We start from the raw sequence: 19,415 nt of genomic DNA on the forward strand, positions 1-19,415 counted from the left end.
ATTTCAAATCATCCTGCCTCTGAGGAACTCCAGTCCAGCAGGACTGGCACAGAGCTCCAAGCCTCTTGCCTTGGGAAAGGTCACCAACCAGTGTCTTTTCTGCTTTGCTCGAATAATCCCTCTTTCCAGGTGCAGCTCCTGGCTTCTCTGATGGGTGTATCAAAGAGATAATAGTAACAACCTCAAGAAGATTTAATGTCTGGGAGCACTTCCTTCGTGCCAGACACTTGCCAGCAAAAGCCTCCTTTGAGTCTCACTGCAAACCCTCCTTACCCAAGTTAGGTTGGGTATAGTCTCTCAAATTCACAGACATTCTCCAGAAATGGAGCTTCTGAAGGGGCGTGACTCGCTTAGGGTTCTGCAATTTCTATTCTGTTCTCTCGGAATATTTTTTTTTTTTGAGACAGGGTTTCTCTGTAGCTTTGGATCCTGCCCTGGAACTAGCTCTTGTATGTAGACCAGGCTGGGCTGGTCTCGAACTCACAGAGATCCATCTGCCTCTGCCTCCCGAGTGCTGGGATTAAAGGCATGCGCCACCACCACCCGGTCTTCAGAAGTTGTTTTTAGGGGTCTGAATTGAGTACACCAAAGTTGAAATGTCAGGAGGCTCCCCTTCCAGACCCCAGGAGACACCCTTCCAGGGACTGCATATAGGGGGCACTAGCTTCAGGTCTCTCGAAACTGCACAGGTTTTGTTTTTTTGTTTTTTTGAGACTGGGTCTCTCTGTGGAGCTCTGGCTGTAGTAGAACTATGTAAACCAAGCTGGACTGGAGCTCACAGAGATCCTCCTGCCACTGCCTCCCAAGTGCTGGAATTAAAGGGGCATGCGCTACCATGGGCCAGTCTTTTTCATTTATGTATTGTGTGCGTGTATATACATACACATACACATGTGCCTGCCCTGGCATGCATGTGGAAGACAGAGAACAACTCTCGGGAGTGTGTTTTTTCCTTCTATCACGTGGCTCTCTTGAACTGAACTCACATCCTGAGCTTGGTGGCAAGAACCTTTACTTGCCGGGTCCGAGGCTGCGCGTTCCGATCACAGATTCTGCACGCAGCCCAGGTTAGGTCCTGTCACTGCTTCTTCTCCTTTCCCTTCCCACTTGCCCTGCAGTGGCCCAGAGGGAGTTTAAGTTACAGAATCTTAACTGTTATCATTTTTCAAAAAATGTGTTTGTTTTTATTTTAACAAATGCTTGTAGAACACTTAGTGCTGGTCTCGGCTCTAAGGGATATTTACAAAGGTGAGGTATGGCCCGGGAAGCCTCAGTCATCAGACAAGAAGGTGGCTGCACACGTGCAGAGGGCCTGGAGAAGGTGATGCTTACCACAGGAAAATTCTCGAAGGCCCAGCATGAGCTTCTGCTCCCCGCATTTGGCTGGGAGGAGAGAACCATTCACTCTGTTCCCTGCTAGCCCTGCCGCGCCAGGGCTCACATGCATCAGTCCCTCCCTGGGCAGCGAGCAGCCAGGGTCCTGAGCTGTCTCTTTTCCTTCAGATTTCCCCCCAGTCTTCCACATTAAACTCAAGGACCAGGTGCTGCTGGAGGGGGAAGCAGCTACCCTGCTCTGCCTACCGGCAGCCTGCCCAGCACCCCGTATCTCCTGGATGAAAGGTAAGTAGATTGCATCTTCCACAGAGAAGGGGAGGCAGGGGACGGGGTGGGGGGTGACAAGTGGCTCCCAATGAAGGGCATAGGGGAGGCAGAAGGTAAAGGGTGAGTGAGAGAAACCTGGCTTTACTCAGCTGCCCCTCCATGCCTTCTTGTCCCCAGATAAGCAATCCCTGAGGTCAGAGCCCTCAGTGGTCATCGTGTCCTGCAAAGATGGGCGGCAGCTGCTGAGCATACCCCGGGCTGGCAAGCGGCATGCTGGGCTCTATGAGTGCTCAGCTACCAATGTCTTGGGCAGCATTACCAGCTCCTGTACTGTGTCTGTGGCCCGTGAGTTAGGGGGCGGGTAGGGCTCATGCAATAGGGATGAGGAGGTGGGGTAGAGTTTGCTGAGCCCTTCACTGGGGCCTCTCCTTCTCCTTCCAGGCATCCCAGGAAAGCTAGCTCCTCCAGAGGTGCCCCAGACCTACCATGATACAGCGCTGGTGCTGTGGAAGCCAGGAGACAGCCGGGCACCTTGCACATACACTCTGGAGCGGCGGGTAGATGGTGAGGGCAAGGCAGGATGGGGGAAGAAAGGAGGCAGGCCGGGTGACAGGTGGGGGTGCTGCTTGGGAAGGCCAGTTTCTTCTCTAGAGAGAGGCCTCTTCTCTGGAGAGCCAGAGTCCCTTCTGTGGCCTTAACCCTCCCTGTGCTGCCCGCAGGGGAGTCCGTCTGGCACTCGGTAAGCTCAGGCATCCTCGACTGTTACTACAATGTGACACACCTGCCTGTCGGTGTGACTGTGAGGTTCCGTGTGGCCTGTTCCAACCGTGCTGGGCAGGGGCCCTTCAGCAACCCTTCTGAGAAGGTCCTCATCAGAGGCCCTCAAGGTCGGTGGAAGGTGTAGGGTGGTAGCGGCCCCTCCCCATTCCTTGGAGCATCACAGCTTTCTTCCCAGAACACTCAGGGATCATTTTCTTTGTCTCCTCTTAGATTCTTCGGCTCAGCCAGCTGCTGCTCCCCAAGATGCCCCTGTTACCTCAGGGCCAGCCAGGGCCCCACCTCCTGACTCTCCTACCTCACTAGCCCTCACCCCAGCTCTTGCTCCCCCAGGTCCCCAAGCAGTCACTCTCAGCTCCTCATTGTCCCCCATGTCCACTAGCCAGGCCTTGTCCTCACCCAAGGCCATGGGTCCACCACCCCCAACCCCTCCACGAAAGCACAGGGGTCTGCTGGCTGCCCAGCAAGCAGAACCCACCCCACCCAGTATCCAGGTCACCCCAAGTGAACCCAAGCCTTTTGTCCCTGACACTGGAACCCTGACCCCAACCTCTACTCCTCAAGGGGTTAAACCAGCGCCTTCCTCAACTTCCTTGTATATGGTGACTTCCTTCGTGTCCGCACCTCCAGCCCCTGAGCCCCCAGCCCCTGAGCCCCCTCCTGAGCCCACCAAGGTGACCGTGCGGAGCCTCAGCCCAGCCAAGGAGGTGGTCAGCTCCCCCACACCTGAGAGCACCACTCTTCGACAGGGCCCCCCTCAAAAACCCTACACCTTCCTAGAGGAGAAGGCCAGGCAAGCAGGATGGGGAAGGGGAGGTGGGAAAGAGGATGGGACACAAGGGACATAAAGGTTCAGAGGCAGAGCAGACTGTCGTGACTGGGCTTGGAGAAAGATGCTGAGGTGTGGGACTTTAGAACAGTTGGCTTCATCTGGGTACCACCCTGAGCTTGAGCCTTGTGCTGTCATTTAATCTTCACAACTGTGAGAGGAAGGCACTGCCTTGCCATCAGCACCCCTTTCGCAGATGGGAAAACTGAGGTTATAGACTCTTTTATAGGTAGAGAGCCAGTGAGTGCTGGAATCTTTGTTCCTAGCAATGAACTCGGAAGCCCACGGCATTCTTGTTCCCAGGGCCCCTGCTTTCCTATTGTAGTTCTCACAGTGATAGCGTCCACCCTGAGTCTGTGGCATCCCCCCCTCCCTACACACACAGGGGCCGCTTCGGTGTTGTGCGATCGTGCCGGGAGAATGCTACGGGCCGAACGTTCGTTGCCAAGATCGTACCGTACGCAGCAGAGGGCAAGCATCACGTGCTACAGGAATATGAGGTGCTGCGGACGCTGCACCACGAACGGCTCATGTCCCTGCACGAGGCCTACATCACCCCTCGGTACCTTGTGCTCATTGCCGAGAGCTGTGGCAACCGGGAACTCCTCTGTGGGCTCAGTGACAGGTAAAGCTGGGTGTTCCCGGGGGGGGAAGGGGGGGGGAATGGAACGGGTGGCGAGAGCTGGGGAAGCTGGCCGCCGCTGCCACGCCCTACCCGCCCCCTCCCCCCACCCCAGATTCCGGTATTCAGAAGATGATGTGGCCACCTACGTGGTGCAGCTGCTGCAAGGGCTGGACTACCTCCACGGCCACCGTGTGCTACACCTGGACATCAAGCCAGACAATCTGCTGCTGGCCGCTGACAATGCCCTTAAGATTGTGGACTTTGGCAGTGCCCAGCCCTACAACCCTCAGGCCCTGAAGCCCCTTGGCCACCGCACAGGCACTCTGGAGTTCATGGGTGAGAAGACCAGCAGCTGGTCGTGGTAGAGGGTGGGGGGGGGGACTGCCAAAGGGGTGTGCCAGGCTCACCCTGTCACCCACACACGTACCATTCACTGTGTAGCAACTGTTATGTAAATAATGACCAGAGTTTTTTCCATTGATCTTTACAATAGCCTTAGAGTTTGACATAATAGTGCTTCGTCTTTACAGATGGGAAAAGAGAGGAACCCTGACGTTAAGTATTCGTCCAATTAGACAGTTACAAATAACTGCAATGGGATTTGCAAAAGCTGGAAAGACGAGAGAATCAATTATGACTGTACAGAGTCGGGAAAACCAGTGGTTATTTAGCTACCTGCTAACTGATGCTTATTGTCTCTATTCCTTAGAGCTACTCTACAAGCCACACTTTATAGATGAGACAATGGAGAGCTAGGCTGCTTTAGTAAATCGCCCAAGGTCCCATAGTTAAACAGGGGCAGGCTTGGGATTAGAGCCAGCCAGGCTGCTTTCAAAGGCTCTTAAACTTGGTGTTGGCCACATGGAACCGATCCAAGGCAGCTTGTGAGGTCCTCGGGAACCTCTAATGCCTCAGGTGGCCCACATCTCCTGGTGGCCACCCTCACTTTTGTCCTGTCTGCTGACCTATAAGGCCTGCTGCTCTGATTTTACTCATGATGTGGTAACCTGGCCATGGTCCTGCTCCTTAAGGCCCCAGATCCCCCCACCCCCCACCCTGCCTGCCTGCCTCTTCCTGCTCCTCTGCCACAGGGAACCTAGATCAGCTTAACTTCTGTCTCCTGTCAGCTCCTGAGATGGTGAAGGGAGACCCCATTGGCTCTGCCACGGACATCTGGGGAGCTGGTGTGCTCACCTACATCATGTGAGTGCCCTGGTCCCTCTCCGGCTCCCTGCTCTCCTCTGCCCATGATCACCTCCTTCTGCCTGCTCTAGCTCTCAGCCCCTACTCCTGCCCACACCTCCTCCTTCTTGCCCTGTCTCCCCACCACCCATCCAGCGCCAAGGTGGGACTGCTCCTGAGTATTGTGCCCCTCCCAGATGCCCTACGCTAATGTCTCTTAGGCTTGACCACTGACCCTCATTCTCAGGTAGGGGCAATAAGAGGGGCATCTGAGACTGTGCCCACTCGCCCGTCTTCCTCAACAGGCTTAGTGGATACTCCCCATTCTATGAGCCAGACCCCCAGGAAACAGAGGCTCGGATTGTGGGGGGTCGCTTTGATGCCTTCCAGTTGTACCCTAACACATCCCAGAGTGCCACCCTCTTCTTGCGAAAGGTCCTCTCAGTGCACCCCTGGTGAGTAGGCTCCCTACCTGCTAATCTTCCAGTGTTATGACCCTGGCTTCATGGGGCTAGACTCCAACTCCTCCATACAGCGCAGCAGCTACCATGCTGTCTGCCATTTATAGCCCATAACCGTCCTGGGAAAGACAGAATCGCTGTCCCTACTCCAGAGACTGGGAAACTAAGCCCAGTGGCACACACATGTTGGTGAATCAGGATGGGTAAAGGGCCTGAGGGAGGGCACAGCCTGCGCTCTCCCAGAGCTTCTTTCCCGGTTCACGATCCCTCACTGGCCTGGCAGGAGCCGGCCCTCACTACAGGACTGCTTGGCCCACCCATGGCTGCAAGACGCCTACCTGATGAAGCTGCGCCGCCAGACACTCACCTTTACCACCAACCGGCTCAAGGAATTCCTGGGTGAGCAGCGGCGACGCCGGGCAGAGGCTGCTACCCGCCACAAGGTGCTGCTCCGCTCCTACCCTGGCAGCCCCTAGGTGGCATGGACCACAGCCCGCCTACGGGCTTCAACTCGGGTTCCCACTCAACGCTGCCAAGGGACATTCCAGAGCCCGTGCTCAGCTGGACAGGCCGGGGGGCTTCAGATACCAGCAGCAGCAACATCTGGCTGGGCTATTACCTCATGGACCTAAGGGGACAAGGCCCCTGGGGCTGCAGCCGGATGTCACCCCGGCTGTAAGCAGAGCAGGAGACGCACTAGTCGGACTGGGCGAGGGCGAGAAGAGAAGAAAGAGTCAAGAAGAGAGTGGGGAAGTGAGAAGCAGAGGCTGGGGAGGAAGGAACTTGAGGAAGGTTCTGGGATGGGGGGGAAGAGGTGGACCTCAGGAAGTGGCTGAAGAGGAAGGAGGACCCCGTGTGATGTGGAAGCGGTGAGCTGGGCTGAGTACAGGAGAGGAGGACAGAACATAGCGGCAGTGCCAGGAGCCAGAGCAGAGATGTGTGGAAGGGAGGGCGGAGGGCGGGCTCAGGGGTGGCAGGGCAGGCCAGCAACTGCGTCTTCAGAAAGGAAGAAGAAAGGCAACGAGCTGTGGGCCTAAGGCCACTCAAGCTGGTCTCCTGCCCCAGCGGGTGTGGCTCTGGGCCCTCTACACTGGCCCAGGGAGGTCCCCCGCTGCTCCATGGCCTTTGCCCTTCTTCCTATTTGTATTTATTTATTTATTACCTTTTATGGAGTTTCCTTTCCATCCAATCCCTATTGCCTATGTTGTCCCGACCATCCCCGCAGCCGTCCAGCTGTCTGTGCAGCCTCTCTGTCTGTCTGTCACAAGGAAAATAAAAACAGCAAGCGGCAGGACTTAATGTATGGTCTCTGGGTGGGGTGGGAAGGAGAAGGCTGGTGGCTCAGAGTGAGTCCTGAGTGCAGTTTAGCCTTCTCTAGGCATTGACAGTGATTCAGAGGTATAGAGAATATGTCGGTGAGTACCTTTTATAATCCCTCCCTTGACTCTCACTCCTTTTTATCTCTAGAAGGGAGACTGTAGTCACCTACTGAATTTCCATAGTCACCCTCTATCTAGATCCCAGGAACTCACCTCTGTTCCTATGCTGTTCCTCTGTGTAACTTGAAGAATGCTGGGCTCTGGAATGGACCCGTCACATCCTGGCCTTTCTTAGTCTCCTTTATCCTTGCCTTGCCCCAGGACTAGGGAGAGATGGATTTCATCTCAGTAATTGGGTAGACAGTGTGAAGAGCTGTAGAAAGAAGTAGGAGGGGCTCCGACCCCAGCTTCTTGGGATTAGAACACAGATCCAAGTGCGTGGAACAGTTGTGAGTGCCCAGGAAAGCCATGTCCAGCGTTTCCTAGGGTCGAGGGACACATCAGGCGGGACCTTCTTGTCTCTATGGTAAGTTAGGAGTCTCTTGGACCACGACTGGATGAACCCATGCAGCACCCAACAGTGGTCCCAGGGTCCCGGAAATGAGGTCTCTAGACCTGAGGTAGAGGAAAGAGGGGCCCGGGTTTCCTGTGCTCTACCTTGAAGCTTCACTCTTGGCAAAACGAAAGGAACAAATTTCTGACTATAAACAGAGAGCGCGGGCACGGGTTTGAGGACCCCTTGACTTCAGCTCCAGCTGCCATCCTGGGTTCCCAGGACCTCCGGAAAGAGGTGGGGGCGGGGGTTCTTCGCCACAGAAGAACAAGATGTTAGAACCAGTGGGAAGGGACAAGAGAGACACCTTGCCCGCTTGTCATTCCATTTATGAAGATACACACTTTGCTTGTGAGGATCTCCCTCCACATGCTGCAAGGGCTTTCGTATAAAAAATGAGGTGCCCGAATTCATATCTTGATAAATGGTAAAAATTCCTCTCCCGTCCCCCTTTGATCTGCAGTTCCCTCCCCATCTCCATTGGAAATGGCATGTGTACTGCCTGTTCCAACCCCGGAGGAGCGAAGGTAATTTATGTCAGCAGAGTGGTGTCAAAACCGTTCTGATCAGAAGGTGGCAATGCCCCACACTGAGTACTTACAGTGAGTGGAAACAGTGCTTCTACTTGATGCCCTGCACAGGCTGAACTCCACTCTAGCCCCTGAGAGAGGATCTTTACCGTGGGCTGTCTGATGCCCCTCCGCACCAGTTTAGGCCCCTAATGGACATCAGCAGACTTAGTGGTTGGAGAGTCCAATATAGTGCTAACCTTCAAGGACAGTACTGACCAGCCAGAGCCTATCCTGCCACAAAGAGGGAAGCGAGTCGGGAATGAAGGTGACATTGGAGGGTCAGGGTGTTGGCTGCTGTTCTCAAACATCTTTCCTGCACCCCGCTGGTTTGCTTCTTCTAACCACCAGGGGGCATGGCGTTAAAAGGACTCTTGGGGTAAAGGGTGACTGTAAAGGTCTGATCATTCCCACCTGTTTCGACAGCCATGTGGTCCTTTCACTACTGGCTATACGGACCAAGAAATTCAAGGCTACCTTGGCTGTATTTAAGGATACTTCCACAAATACCTGTACTCCTTTAACTTACACTGTCAAGATAAGAGCGCATTATATGTCTGCCTGGAGGCTGAGATAAGTATAAAGCCATGTCTCCTATTTGCCACATCTGGTTCCCCTTGCCCTGAAAAGGGATGGGCCATATCCAGCTGTCCAGCTAGTCAGGTGATGCTGTATCCCAGAGCAGCTCATCCCAGGCATCCTAGGGCTAAATAAGGAGCCCACTTGGGCCAGTGGGTGGGGGCTGGGGTTCCTGGGAGGATTGGGGACAACCATGCCAAACAAGGCAAAGAAAGGAACGGTGTATAAAATCAGAGCCTGGTGCTGAATACCTACCTGCTCCCCCCCCCTGCTGTGACATCCAGGGAGGTGGCCTACAAACCACCTAGCTAGCCAACTGGTCCTGAAGTCAACCCCTGTAGGAGGAGTCCATTCCTGGGAGAGGCTTCAGACAGTCTCATCCCAGGCAGGTGCTTTCCTTAAGGAGGGAGTGGGGTGAAAATGCAAAACCTCTGGCTCAGCCTGGCCCCCCATATTTGTTGTCTATTCTTCAGATGTCCAAAATAGTTCCTGGGGAGGTGGGGGGAGGAGCAGGCTTCATTACTCATTATAAGAAGCAGACTTCATTATGAGAGCTCTGAATACTGACCCGACCTGGGGTGGTGGTAGGGGTGTAGGCTTCAGAAAGAACTGAGGGAGAAAGGCCTGTCTGGGGTTCTGGAGCCACTGAAAGGCATAATTCTGGTGAAGAAAGCACAGCCAAGCTGAATTTCAGCTCTCCAGGGCCTGTTCATCGGCTGGAGCAAAGATGCAGGGAGCTGCACGATGTTGTGGCCCCGGGTGATGCGGGCAAGTCGGCCTACCTGGGTCAGTTTAGCCAGCGCCTTCTGCCACGGCTCAGACTCTGTGCGTCCTTGTGGAAGGTACAGGTGCCGACGTAGTCCAAAACAGCACCACCCTGCCGGCTCTGCCGGCTCTGCAGTAGTAGGGTCCAGGCTGGCATGCCTTTGTAGCTGGGCCTAGCCCACAGAGAGTGATGAGAAGCCCAGCCTCCGCACTGCCTGGAGGGCATGACCGTCCTAGCAATCTCCTCTCCAACTTCAGGACCTTATTCCAACCAGACTGAGAACTCAACTATGGGCTCCCTTTGTGCCACGCTAGGACATAGAGTAAGTCAAGATTTAAAATCCAGTCTCTGGCTCCTAACCCAGGGCGTGTTCCCCTACTCAAAGCTGTCTCCGAAATACCATGAGAGCTCTTTTGATCTTCTGCTTGACCCAGAGAAGGAGGGACAGGGCCAAGCCCTGTTTAATAGCTACAGAGATACAACCTTAAGCTAGTCATTTGTCGGATATCATAGTGTGAATTCAAATGCACATCTGGGCCAGATATTAGTTGGAGAGGTGATACTCTTATCCCATCTTGCTTTTAGGTGGGGTTTCCCAGCCCTTCATCTAGTTCAGGCTAAGATTCAAAAGGGACACGATTACACTAACACGCGAAGACACCATAGTAACACTGCCCGACCAGATATCGGGCTTGCCTCCTCCGAATGGTCGCTGGATGAAAGACAGAGAGAACACCAAATACGACGACAGGAAAGGGCTGGGATCTCCAGTAAAAGCAGGGCTTTTTCTAGGACTGGTTCTGTTCCCAGAAACCTTGCAGAAGGATGAGGGTCGCTGGACTGCAAAGAAAAGAGTATTCTAATTAACTAGGTTCACTATGCACGCGGGTAAATTGACCCACAACTTCACTCTCCATCTCTCCACACCTCCCCCAGGGTGTTGAAATTGGCACCAACACACAACACAACCACGTGGACCATTCGCCGGACCGCACCCCCGGGCTGCTGCAGCCTGCGCAGGAACCTAGCACTTTTGCTCAGGTGGACGTGGCTGTCAGAACTTTTGCCATGGCTGCGAGGCCGGGGGCCGGTGGGGCTCAAACCCTCCTCTGTCTTGCTTAATAAAACTGCCTTCTTTCTGACCCTCCGAGTCTTTTTTCTGTTTTGTGGTGTTCCCTTTTAATCTCCCAGCACCCGTTGCGAACTTATCCCAAGACCCACCGCCAAGGTCACAGAATGGGCGTGTTACTAGGACGTCCGGAGAGCGTGCCTAGCCCGGTGCTTCATTTCACAGACAGTAAATCCAGAACAGGACTTCTCTCGGTGTCAAACGTCCCTGAGGGACGAACACGGGAGCTAAGACTCCGCCTTCTCTTCTTTGACTCAGGTTAGGCGCGGCGTCCCCCGGCTGTTGGTGCCCCAGCCCCTACCCCTTCCAAGGCTGACCACACCCAATTCTCCTCTAGTCGGGATCCTCCCTAGTTCTCCGCAGTCCCTGAGCCCGTACTGTGAGGTCCTAGGTCTCCATATTAGTTCCCATGCCTAACTTTTTTGCCTCCACCTTCACCTCTCTCTTTCTCTTCTTATATACGTCCGCACCTCAATCTCTTGACGAAACTATATAATAAAGTTGGGAGAGGACTTTTTAAAACTACAACTCCCGGCATCCCTTGTGAAGGCGCTCTCGCGAGTTGTAAGGAGACACGTACGCGGAAGGAGCAAGCAGCAGCAGGCGGCAGAGCTGGCGTAAAGGGAGCTAGTGGTAAAAGGACCTACTTGGTGGAGGGGTGGCGGCCAGGGTAGGGGTAGGGGACAGATCCTAGACGTAGGGAGGGCTCGGAGGTTCCATTCTGCTCTCTTCATGTCCTGGATTATTTTGGTTCCATAACCCTGGGCTACGAGAAACTAACGTCTATTGGACAGACTCAGTTGTGGGGTCCAGAGGGTCAGCAACCAATCCTCGGAATCCAGAGATTTGGCACCAGACCTCAGTACGGGCACTGCTGGAGCTTGTCGTGTTTGGCATGTCAGAGACACCTGTCCTTTGAATGAGTTTTAACACATGCAGTTGTGGGATTCACATTCAGCACCCAGAGCTGTTAGCATCGGTGCTCATCTAATGCAGATTAGTGCTAGTTCGTTGCGCGGGGTTCATTCTTAGGATTGAAATGAAATACCCAGGGCTCACGCGAGGTTTTTGTGGTTCCATATTCACCGCTGGAATTCGGAGCTGAACATCTTGAAAGAGGATGCAGGCGCTTGCGAGTTATTGGGATGGAGGGTTCAGGTTGTTGATGTTTGGGGTCATAGAAGGGAATCCGCTGAGTTCCCGAGTTTACAGAGTTTCTTCACTGCCAAAGGGAAGTCGTTAGAGATAAAAGGGTCGGGTGCAGGTTTTTGAAGGCTACTCAGTTCTGGATTGGCAGGGAATTGGTGGTGGTGGGGAGGACCCTACTGAACTTTTGAGTTTGCATCCTAGGAAAGGGCGACGTGTTGCGATTTGAAGTGTGAGGTCTGAGTGTATTCTTCTGTTGGCGGTTGAGGTTTAGGTAGCAATCTCCATCATGCTGAAAGCTGTGATACTCATTGGAGGCCCTCAAAAGGGTGAGGAGCTGGTAAATAGGGGAGGGGTGGGGGTGGGTTAGGACAGCAGGAAGTAGGAGGCTAAACTATTCTCCCCTCCTCTCCCAGGGACTCGCTTCAGGCCTTTGTCTTTTGAGGTGCCCAAACCACTGTTTCCTGTGGCGGGTGTCCCTATGATCCAGCACCATATAGAAGCTTGTGCCCAGGTAACCCTATAGGTTCTCCTCTCACACTACGCTTCCCGCTCATCTCCTTCCTGCTGCGGGTCTACCCTTTCCCACCAGGGAAACTTCAAGGGCTGTCATTCACAGGTGCCATTTGGGTGGTGCAGAGCCGCAGCTCGCCCTGTTGACTCCCCTGCCTCTTGCTGCTTAGCTTTCATACCTAGTTTTACAGTGTGGAATGTGACTCCAGGCAGGAAGCTAGAAAAGCATTTAGAGCCATGGTATGGGGGCCTTTATTGATAATAAAGCCCAGAGCCCGGGCTGTAGCTCCTTTTCTTCATTGCTTTGTAGTTGGGATAGGTGAGGTTTCGGCTTGAGTCCAGTCTCCCTGCTGTGACCCGGAGCAAGTGGAATTTTTTACCTTCTTTGAGCTCTGGTTTTCTAACCTGTAAAGTAGGGATTAGACCTCCTTTACAGAGTAGCAAGACTGTAAAATGCCTACTTCAATGCAGACCCTCGATATACCCTCATCTCAGGCTGGTATCGAGCTCAGAATAATATATAATGGGAGGTGGTTCGTTTGATACAGTGCTGACTTGCAGAAACACGAGGACCCACGTCCTCTCCCCATCACCTTATATAAAGAGCCAGTCATGGTGATGGACACTTGTAATCTCAGCACTGAGGAGGTAGAGACAGGCAGGAGTCTGGGGCTTACTTGGCCAGCCAGTCTATCCTTATCATTAGGTCTCAGATTGTGACACACAAACACACACACACACACACGCTCGTGCGCGCGCACACACACACAGACAAGGTGGACCGCTCCTGAAGAGAGACCTGACCTTTGGCCTCCAGGTGAACGAATACACATGGGCATGTGTATCCACCCATGCATGCACACACATACATGAGCTACAGATATAGCTCAGAGATAGAGCACTAGTCTAGTATGTGTGAAGTCTTAGGTTCAGTCCCCAGTACAGAGAGAAAGAGGGGATCCTGGATAAGGAAAGGGAGAAAAGATGACTGGATTATACGTTAATGGAACTTGGTAGCTGAAGTCATTCTTAGAGTGGGTTCCAATTCAGGTGCAGGGGAGACTATAACGAAATGGAAAGATCTAGGCTGAGAGTTCTAACTTCTGCATTGTCCAGAGGAAAAGCAGGCTAGGATGGATGATTACCCAGGACACACAGCTGAAGCTGAACTTGTGTCCTCTGGACTTCTGGACCAGATTCCCCTAATTCCAACAGAATTTTTCTCTCCCGACCTCTTCTCTTGTCCTAGGTTCCTGGGATGCAGGAGATTCTGCTCATTGGCTTCTACCAGCCTGATGAGGCCCTCACCCAGTTCCTAGAAGCTGCCCAGCAGGAGTTTAACCTTCCAGTCAGGTGTTTGAATGCATGAGTGTGTACACGTACACACACTGCACACACACACACACACACACACACACACACACACGTATCTTAGTCTCGACGTTCTTGGAGTGGTTTGAGTCAGTATTTGTCAGGGTTCATCCCATACCCAAGGGAATTCTTATTTTGGTCATCAGAATTGCTTAAAATAAGGTTTCTCTGCAGGCCTTGGCCTGTACTTCTGACAAGGGCAGAGGTATTGGGGGTGGGGGAGTCTGGTACCCTGGCTCATGGTGTCTCACTGAGTTGGCTGGGGTTTCTGGGGACAGATACCTGCAGGAGTTTGCTCCCCTTGGCACAGGGGGTGGTCTCTACCATTTCCGGGACCAGATCCTGGCTGGGGCACCTGAGGCCTTCTTCGTGCTCAATGCTGACGTCTGCTCTGACTTCCCCCTGTGTGCTATGTTGGATGCCCACCGACGCCAGCGCCACCCTTTCTTACTCCTCGGCACCACAGTGAGAGGGAGCGAGAACCGGGCGGGTGAAGGCTGTAGAGAGGCTGGGACTACTCTAGGAATGACTGCTGGGAGGGAGATGTGCTGCCCCTAAGGGAATGGAGGTGTCATTGGTAACCCTGAGCCCTTTGGTTGCTGGGAAGTAGGAAGAGGGAGGGCAGCTGTCAGCTCCTGACTGCTAAAGGCCTGTCAGTGTCAGAGCTGCGTGCCAGGTGTTAGAGGGGAAGGAAAGGAAGGGAGAGAAAACAGCCTCGGCTGCCCTGGAGAAGGCAGGTCACTGTCTCGGATATGTCTGTCTCTCAGGCTAACAGAACACAATCCCTCAACTATGGCTGCATTGTTGAGAATCCACAGACGCACGAGGTGAGAGCAGAATGGGGGCTGGGCACGCCTCTGCAAGATCAGCCCCTATACCCCTAGAGAATGCTGAGAACACTCTAAGGTGGACCCCATCATGTCAAGTGGATAGGACAGTGTGGGTACTGTACCCTTACCCTTCCCTTGTAACCCTTTAAGAGAAAATGACGGGGGACAGGCTGCCGGTTCATTTCTGTAGGTGTGATGTCTTAATAAATGTATGCACAGGGCACTATGGAACACAGAAGAGAGGCCCGACAATGGCTTGAGGTGGGGGACAGGGCTTCCTTCAGGAGCAGGGTGAGCTGAGTTAAATTTGAGAAGACGAAGAAGACTGAAGGTTTTGCAGGCAGAGAGAACAGTTTGTGCAAAGACAGGCAGAAGGTGCATGATGCGCCATAATTATTGAGGTAGGAGCATACTCCCTATGGCAAGAGGGTCATTGTCCCTGTCTGTGAGAATCCCTGTCCCTGAATCTCACTGACTTTGACACAAGAACCATTTTATTTATTCATAGTTTAATATATATAAAACATGCATGTAATGTACATGTATGTGCATGCATACATACGCAGTTTTGAGGCAGGCACCAGCTAGACATGAGAGAAACAGAACCACAGAATACATTTCCTACCCCACTGAAGGAAAAAGAGTCAGAGGTCAATCCTTAGAAATGGCACAGTGGCCTGAGTGAGGTACGTCTAGAGGTCAGGGTGACAGGCCCGAATAGCTAAGTGGAACTGGCAGGAGAGGACTGAGGGGTAAAATGTCAGCTGGGTTTCTAAAGGTGGGTTTTTCAGAGGAAGAGGGAAGGACATCCCAGTGGCCTGGAGTTGTGCTCCTGCAATGCTAGGGTTTAGGGAGGTTAGAGCAGGTAGCCCTCTGGGGGTGGAAAGCCGGATAGAGACAAGGGGTGAGCTACCCTTTGGGCCTGGAAATGAGAGCGTGAGATTGTGGTGGTGGTGGTGGTCCGCCCTCCACTATCCTTTCTGCTTTCACGTCCTTAGGTCCTACACTATGTGGAGAAACCCAGCACCTTTATCAGTGACATCATCAACTGTGGCATCTACCTTTTCTCCCCAGAAGCCCTGAAGCCTCTTCGGGATGTTTTCCAGCGTAATCAACAGGATAGGCAACTGTGAGGCAGCCTCCATGACCCTGGGACCCAACCCTAAACATCCTAGACCCAGACTCCTGCCCCCTGCCAGGCTCTGTAGGTTTCATGCCACCCTGCTCACTCTCTCTCCCTTTGCCCTTTCCCACTGTCCTCTCTAGCTAGCCTCCCTAAGCCCCTCCCCTTCTAACCCCATTCTGTCCCTCTTCCTTATACACCCCAGCTCCTCCTCTGTCACTGCCTGCCTATTCCCCTTCTGGTCCCTTTCCCTCCAGCCCTGGATGTCCCAGAGATATCTTTTAGAACAGACGGCAACACACACTTGGGTGCCCATGTGCTCAAGTGCAGACACACACATACACACACACAGGCTGCCCAGAGACCTGCTTGCTCATGTGAGGTTTGTCCTTCCAAAGCCTGAAAGCTGCCTCCTAGGCTTCTCCCACCCAGATCCCATCTCACGCCTCATTCATTTGCTGACAACCATTTCTCACTCCACCATGTCTTTGCTTCTCCCCATCTCTCCTGGCTTCTCTGTCTCTGTTTCCGCTGAGCTGGCATCTCTACCATCTCTTTTTCCCCCTCTCTCTGTGACTGTCTCTGCCCTCACCAGCTGCCTTGCTCTGGGGTGAGTTTGTTTTTTTGTGCCATCCAGTGAGGGAGGGCAACTAGCTGGGTGAATGGGGGGAAGGCGGGCATGGGCAAGGATGGGAGGAGTGGGATCCAGCTAGGCATGGGGCTCCCCAGTGAAAGCAGTCTATCAAGGGTAGTGGAAGTCCCTAGAATTTGGATAGACCTTGATAGAGGAGCCAAGCTAAAGGCCTCGAAGAGATAGCAAAAGCCCCTTCAGTTCCTTCCTGAAGAGACCTCAGCTAGGTCTCTTCTTTCTTTCCTGGCCAGAGAGGAATCTCCAGGCTCATGGCCTGGGGCAGGGACCATCCGACTGGAGCAGGATGTTTTCTCAGCCCTGGCCGGGCAGGGCCAAATCTATGTACACCTCACTGATGGTATCTGGAGCCAGATCAAGTCTGCAGGGTATGTGGGGTTCGGGAAGAGACTGCCTCTGATCTTGAGGCTCTGAGAGAGGCTCTGGGATGGTAGGCACAGGTCCTGCTGGACCCTGAGTGTCTCACTCCTTTCCCGGCCCCTAGCTCAGCTCTCTATGCCTCCCGTCTCTATCTGAGCCGATACCAGATCACTCACCCAGAACGGCTAGCCAAACACACTCCAGGGGGCCCACGAATCAGAGGTACCACCCCATCCCATCATTGCCATTTACTGTCCCACACCCTGGGAGCCTACACTCTTCTTCACCTCGGGTGTGGAAGTGAAGGCTTCACCCCGGGTTGTTTCTTCCACTTCTAGGAAACGTTTACATCCATCCAACTGCTAAAGTGGCCCCGTCCGCTGTGGTAAGCTGTGGCCCCAACCTCAGGGAGAGGCTGTTGGGATTGGTGGGGATACCCAGGGCCTGAGTTCAGGTGCTGATCCGTCTCTCTGCTTTGGCTCACCTGTTATGTGGCCTTGAGCATCCCCACGTCCCTTCATTCTCATGGTTTGATGGTCCTCTCCACAGCTGGGCCCCAATGTCTCCATTGGGAAGGGGGTGACTTTGGGCGAGGGTGTGCGTCTGCGAGAGAGCATTGTCCTTCATGGCGCCACTTTGCAGGTAGGAACCAGGCGCACAGTAGTGTGTGGTACCCAAAAAGGCTGAGGGGGAGGGCCCAGGGATGCCTCCCAGGGCAAGGAGGGTGAGTCCTAGGCTCTGTATCTCCCTTCCACACATTCTTATACCTACCTCCCACTCCACTCACCTTGACTCATCCTATTTGACAGGAGCACACCTGTGTCCTTCACAGTATCGTGGGCTGGGGAAGCACTGTGGGGCGCTGGGCCCGCGTAGAGGGGACTCCCAATGACCCTAATCCCAATGACCCCAGAGCTCGCATGGACAGTGAGAGTCTCTTCAAGGATGGAAAGCTACTTCCTGCCATTACTATTCTGGGTATGGTTTGTGGGGGGTTAGGGGTGAGAGTTGGGAAGCTCCACAGGTGATGTCTTGTATGTATCATGCATGTGTGTGCATGCGTGTGTGTGTGTGTGTGTGTGCGTGTATGTGTGTGTGTATTCTTTCAGCAAACATTTACCAAGATCCTGTCATGTACTCAGCCTGAATGAGTCACTGGGGGCTGAGACCAGGAGCACAGATGGGCAGGGAGGGCCCCCTCTTGATGGCCTAGCCATGGCCCAGGCTTCCTGCCCCATCACCTCTCATGACCTGCTTGCTCCTGGTGCCCTCGCCCATGTTTCAGGCTGCCGGGTCCGAATCCCTGCCGAGGTGCTCATCTTGAACTCGATTGTTCTGCCACACAAGGAGCTGAGTCGAAGCTTCACCAACCAAATCATCCTGTGAGGGTGCTGTGTAAAGGCCTCCAGGACTCCTGCCCACTCACCTTTGGGCTACTGCCTACCTGGCCAGCTTGGTCCAGAAAGAATCTGAGGAAACCAGGCAGAATCCTCCCTTGCAAGGTGGCCCAGGACGTCTGGCCTCCCTCCCCACTCCCAAATAAACCCCTATGAACCTTGGAGCCAGCTTGGACTCCGCTTGTGCCTGGGCTGGGGGTGGAGGTACAAGAGGGGCAGCTGAGTCAGGCCCCCCCACATTAGCATTTAAATTGGAGTCCTTGCTGCTGGCTCATGAATAATGAATCCAGAGTCTTGGTAAATCTCCCCCTCCCACCCACTGCCTCAGCCTTCTGCACTAGCTGCTTTAGAGGGAGACCCTCCAGGCTCCCTGGCCTGCTGGCCCCCTGACCTTCGCCCTGTTTGCCTGCCTCCCCAGGCCTGGCTTTATAGAATGCCGAGAGAAAGCTGCGGGATTTCAGTGGGCACACTTGCTGGGAGGCTTGGGCCCAGACTGAACACCCAGCAGCCCGCTCTCCTCAGCTCCTGCCAAGACCCAGCCCTGGCCTGTTTAACGCTTTGCCAGCTCCATCTGCTCCCAGACTGCCTTTGGGGAGTTGGGGGTTTTGCCCCTACCCAGGGGTCTCCCAGGGTCTGTCTCCCACTCCTCTGGCAGAGCTCTCTCGTCTAGGAGCTGCATTGTCACCTTCTGGCAGCCTCAAACCTTCTGGCAGGTCATAGCCCTGCTCTTCACACATCTCTCATGTTTGCCCATGACCCCAGTGTGCCCCTCTTGGCACCCCCCTTTCCACAGCTGTGGGTGCTGAGCTTAGTTGCCAGATGAGCTGGTAATGATCGTAATCTGCTAATTGAGAGGAATCTAATTACCCGAAGAGAATAGGGGGGCAGGGTTTGGGTGGGAGACAGAAGGGGGTCCTGGCAACCAGCTTGGGTGGCAGGCAGCAGGGTGTCCGGGTCTTGTCAACACCAGGGTCGGGACAGAGCCCAGGATCTCATAGCTTCCTAGGCAGGCAGTTAGAAAGATATATGGGAACTAGAACAAGGCTGACCTGGGGATTGGCCTAGATGTGACCTCCTGGGTCCTGAGAGCTGGGAGACAGCCATGGGAGATGGCCCAGGGTCTTAGTCCTAACCTGTAACCTGCGGCTCCACAGTCCCTTTCCCTGGTTTCTTCCCACCTGCCCCCAGCCGAGACCTCTCATCACCATCAGCAGAGAGTTGCAGACCTGCTCAGCCTGGGGTCACCTCCCTGAGGAAGGGGCTAGGAGAGGGTTGGACCACAAGGCCAGGCTCTGGGTCCCTTTCCTCTCCTCCCCCTATCCTGACCCTTCTGTTCCAAGTGGTTGGCAGAGGCCATGGCAGCTCCATCATAAATATGATAATTTAATTATTTTCTCAGCAAAACACCGTGAAATCCAATAAGTCTGTGTCAGGCCCTGGCCCCCGGGACCCCCCTCCTAGACCTAGTGGGGGTGGAGACATGATGGCAGGAGGCACTCGGAGGGGAAGGGTCAGTGTTTGAAGGTGGGGTGAGGCAGGGAAGCTGAACCCTTCAAAACATTCCCCAGGCTGAGGGGGTCACTCATGCAAAGTATCTTAACGGTGAGGGGGACGATGCCCCCCACTTCTCCCCAT

General features: G+C 54.0%; 2 protein-coding genes across 9 annotated transcripts in view; both read left to right on the forward strand.

The window, feature by feature from the left end:
• Speg (striated muscle enriched protein kinase) overlaps positions 1-6,770 on the forward strand; it is a 57,811-nt gene extending 51,041 nt beyond the window's left edge. For all 8 annotated transcript variants that reach the window (XM_087904649.1, XM_087904627.1, XM_087904634.1 and 5 more), the window contains 10 exons: positions 1,504-1,620; positions 1,780-1,947; positions 2,044-2,166; positions 2,322-2,489; positions 2,593-3,172; positions 3,594-3,833; positions 3,946-4,169; positions 4,961-5,036; positions 5,321-5,470; positions 5,760-6,770. In XM_087904649.1, coding sequence (XP_087760775.1) covers positions 1,504-1,620; positions 1,780-1,947; positions 2,044-2,166; positions 2,322-2,489; positions 2,593-3,172; positions 3,594-3,833; positions 3,946-4,169; positions 4,961-5,036; positions 5,321-5,470; positions 5,760-5,952 — 2,039 coding nt within the window. In that variant the 3' untranslated portion in view covers positions 5,953-6,770. The remainder of the gene's footprint in view (positions 1-1,503; positions 1,621-1,779; positions 1,948-2,043; positions 2,167-2,321; positions 2,490-2,592; positions 3,173-3,593; positions 3,834-3,945; positions 4,170-4,960; positions 5,037-5,320; positions 5,471-5,759) is intronic.
• Positions 6,771-10,503: 3,733 nt separating this feature from the next.
• Positions 10,504-17,944, forward strand: Gmppa (GDP-mannose pyrophosphorylase A). Its single transcript, XM_048458943.3, has 14 exons — positions 10,504-10,649; positions 10,893-11,024; positions 11,742-11,866; positions 11,954-12,051; positions 13,300-13,403; positions 13,700-13,886; positions 14,189-14,248; positions 15,250-15,380; positions 16,257-16,391; positions 16,508-16,605; positions 16,722-16,768; positions 16,933-17,025; positions 17,193-17,361; positions 17,669-17,944. Exons 3-14 carry the CDS (start codon positions 11,827-11,829, stop codon positions 17,767-17,769), a joined length of 1,263 nt encoding a protein of 420 aa, XP_048314900.1. The 5' UTR covers positions 10,504-10,649; positions 10,893-11,024; positions 11,742-11,826; the 3' UTR covers positions 17,770-17,944.
• The last annotated feature ends 1,471 nt before the right edge of the window (positions 17,945-19,415 follow it).

Source organism: Myodes glareolus, chromosome 1 (assembly GCF_982192425.1).
Source record: "Myodes glareolus chromosome 1, mMyoGla1.1, whole genome shotgun sequence".
NCBI classification, from domain to species: Eukaryota; Metazoa; Chordata; class Mammalia; order Rodentia; family Cricetidae; genus Myodes; species Myodes glareolus.

What these genes read in the sequence shown, in the direction of transcription:
- Gmppa (XM_048458943.3), top strand. Translation starts at nt 11,827, where the DNA reads ATGCTGAAAGCTGTGATACTCATTGGAGGCCCTCAAAAGG. An exon ending in AGGGGGCCCACGAATCAGAG is followed by an intron (nt 16,606 to 16,721) that starts GTACCACCCCAT and finishes TTCCACTTCTAG; the next exon opens with GAAACGTTTACATCCATCCA. An exon ending in TTCATGGCGCCACTTTGCAG is followed by an intron (nt 17,026 to 17,192) that starts GTAGGAACCAGG and finishes CCTATTTGACAG; the next exon opens with GAGCACACCTGTGTCCTTCA.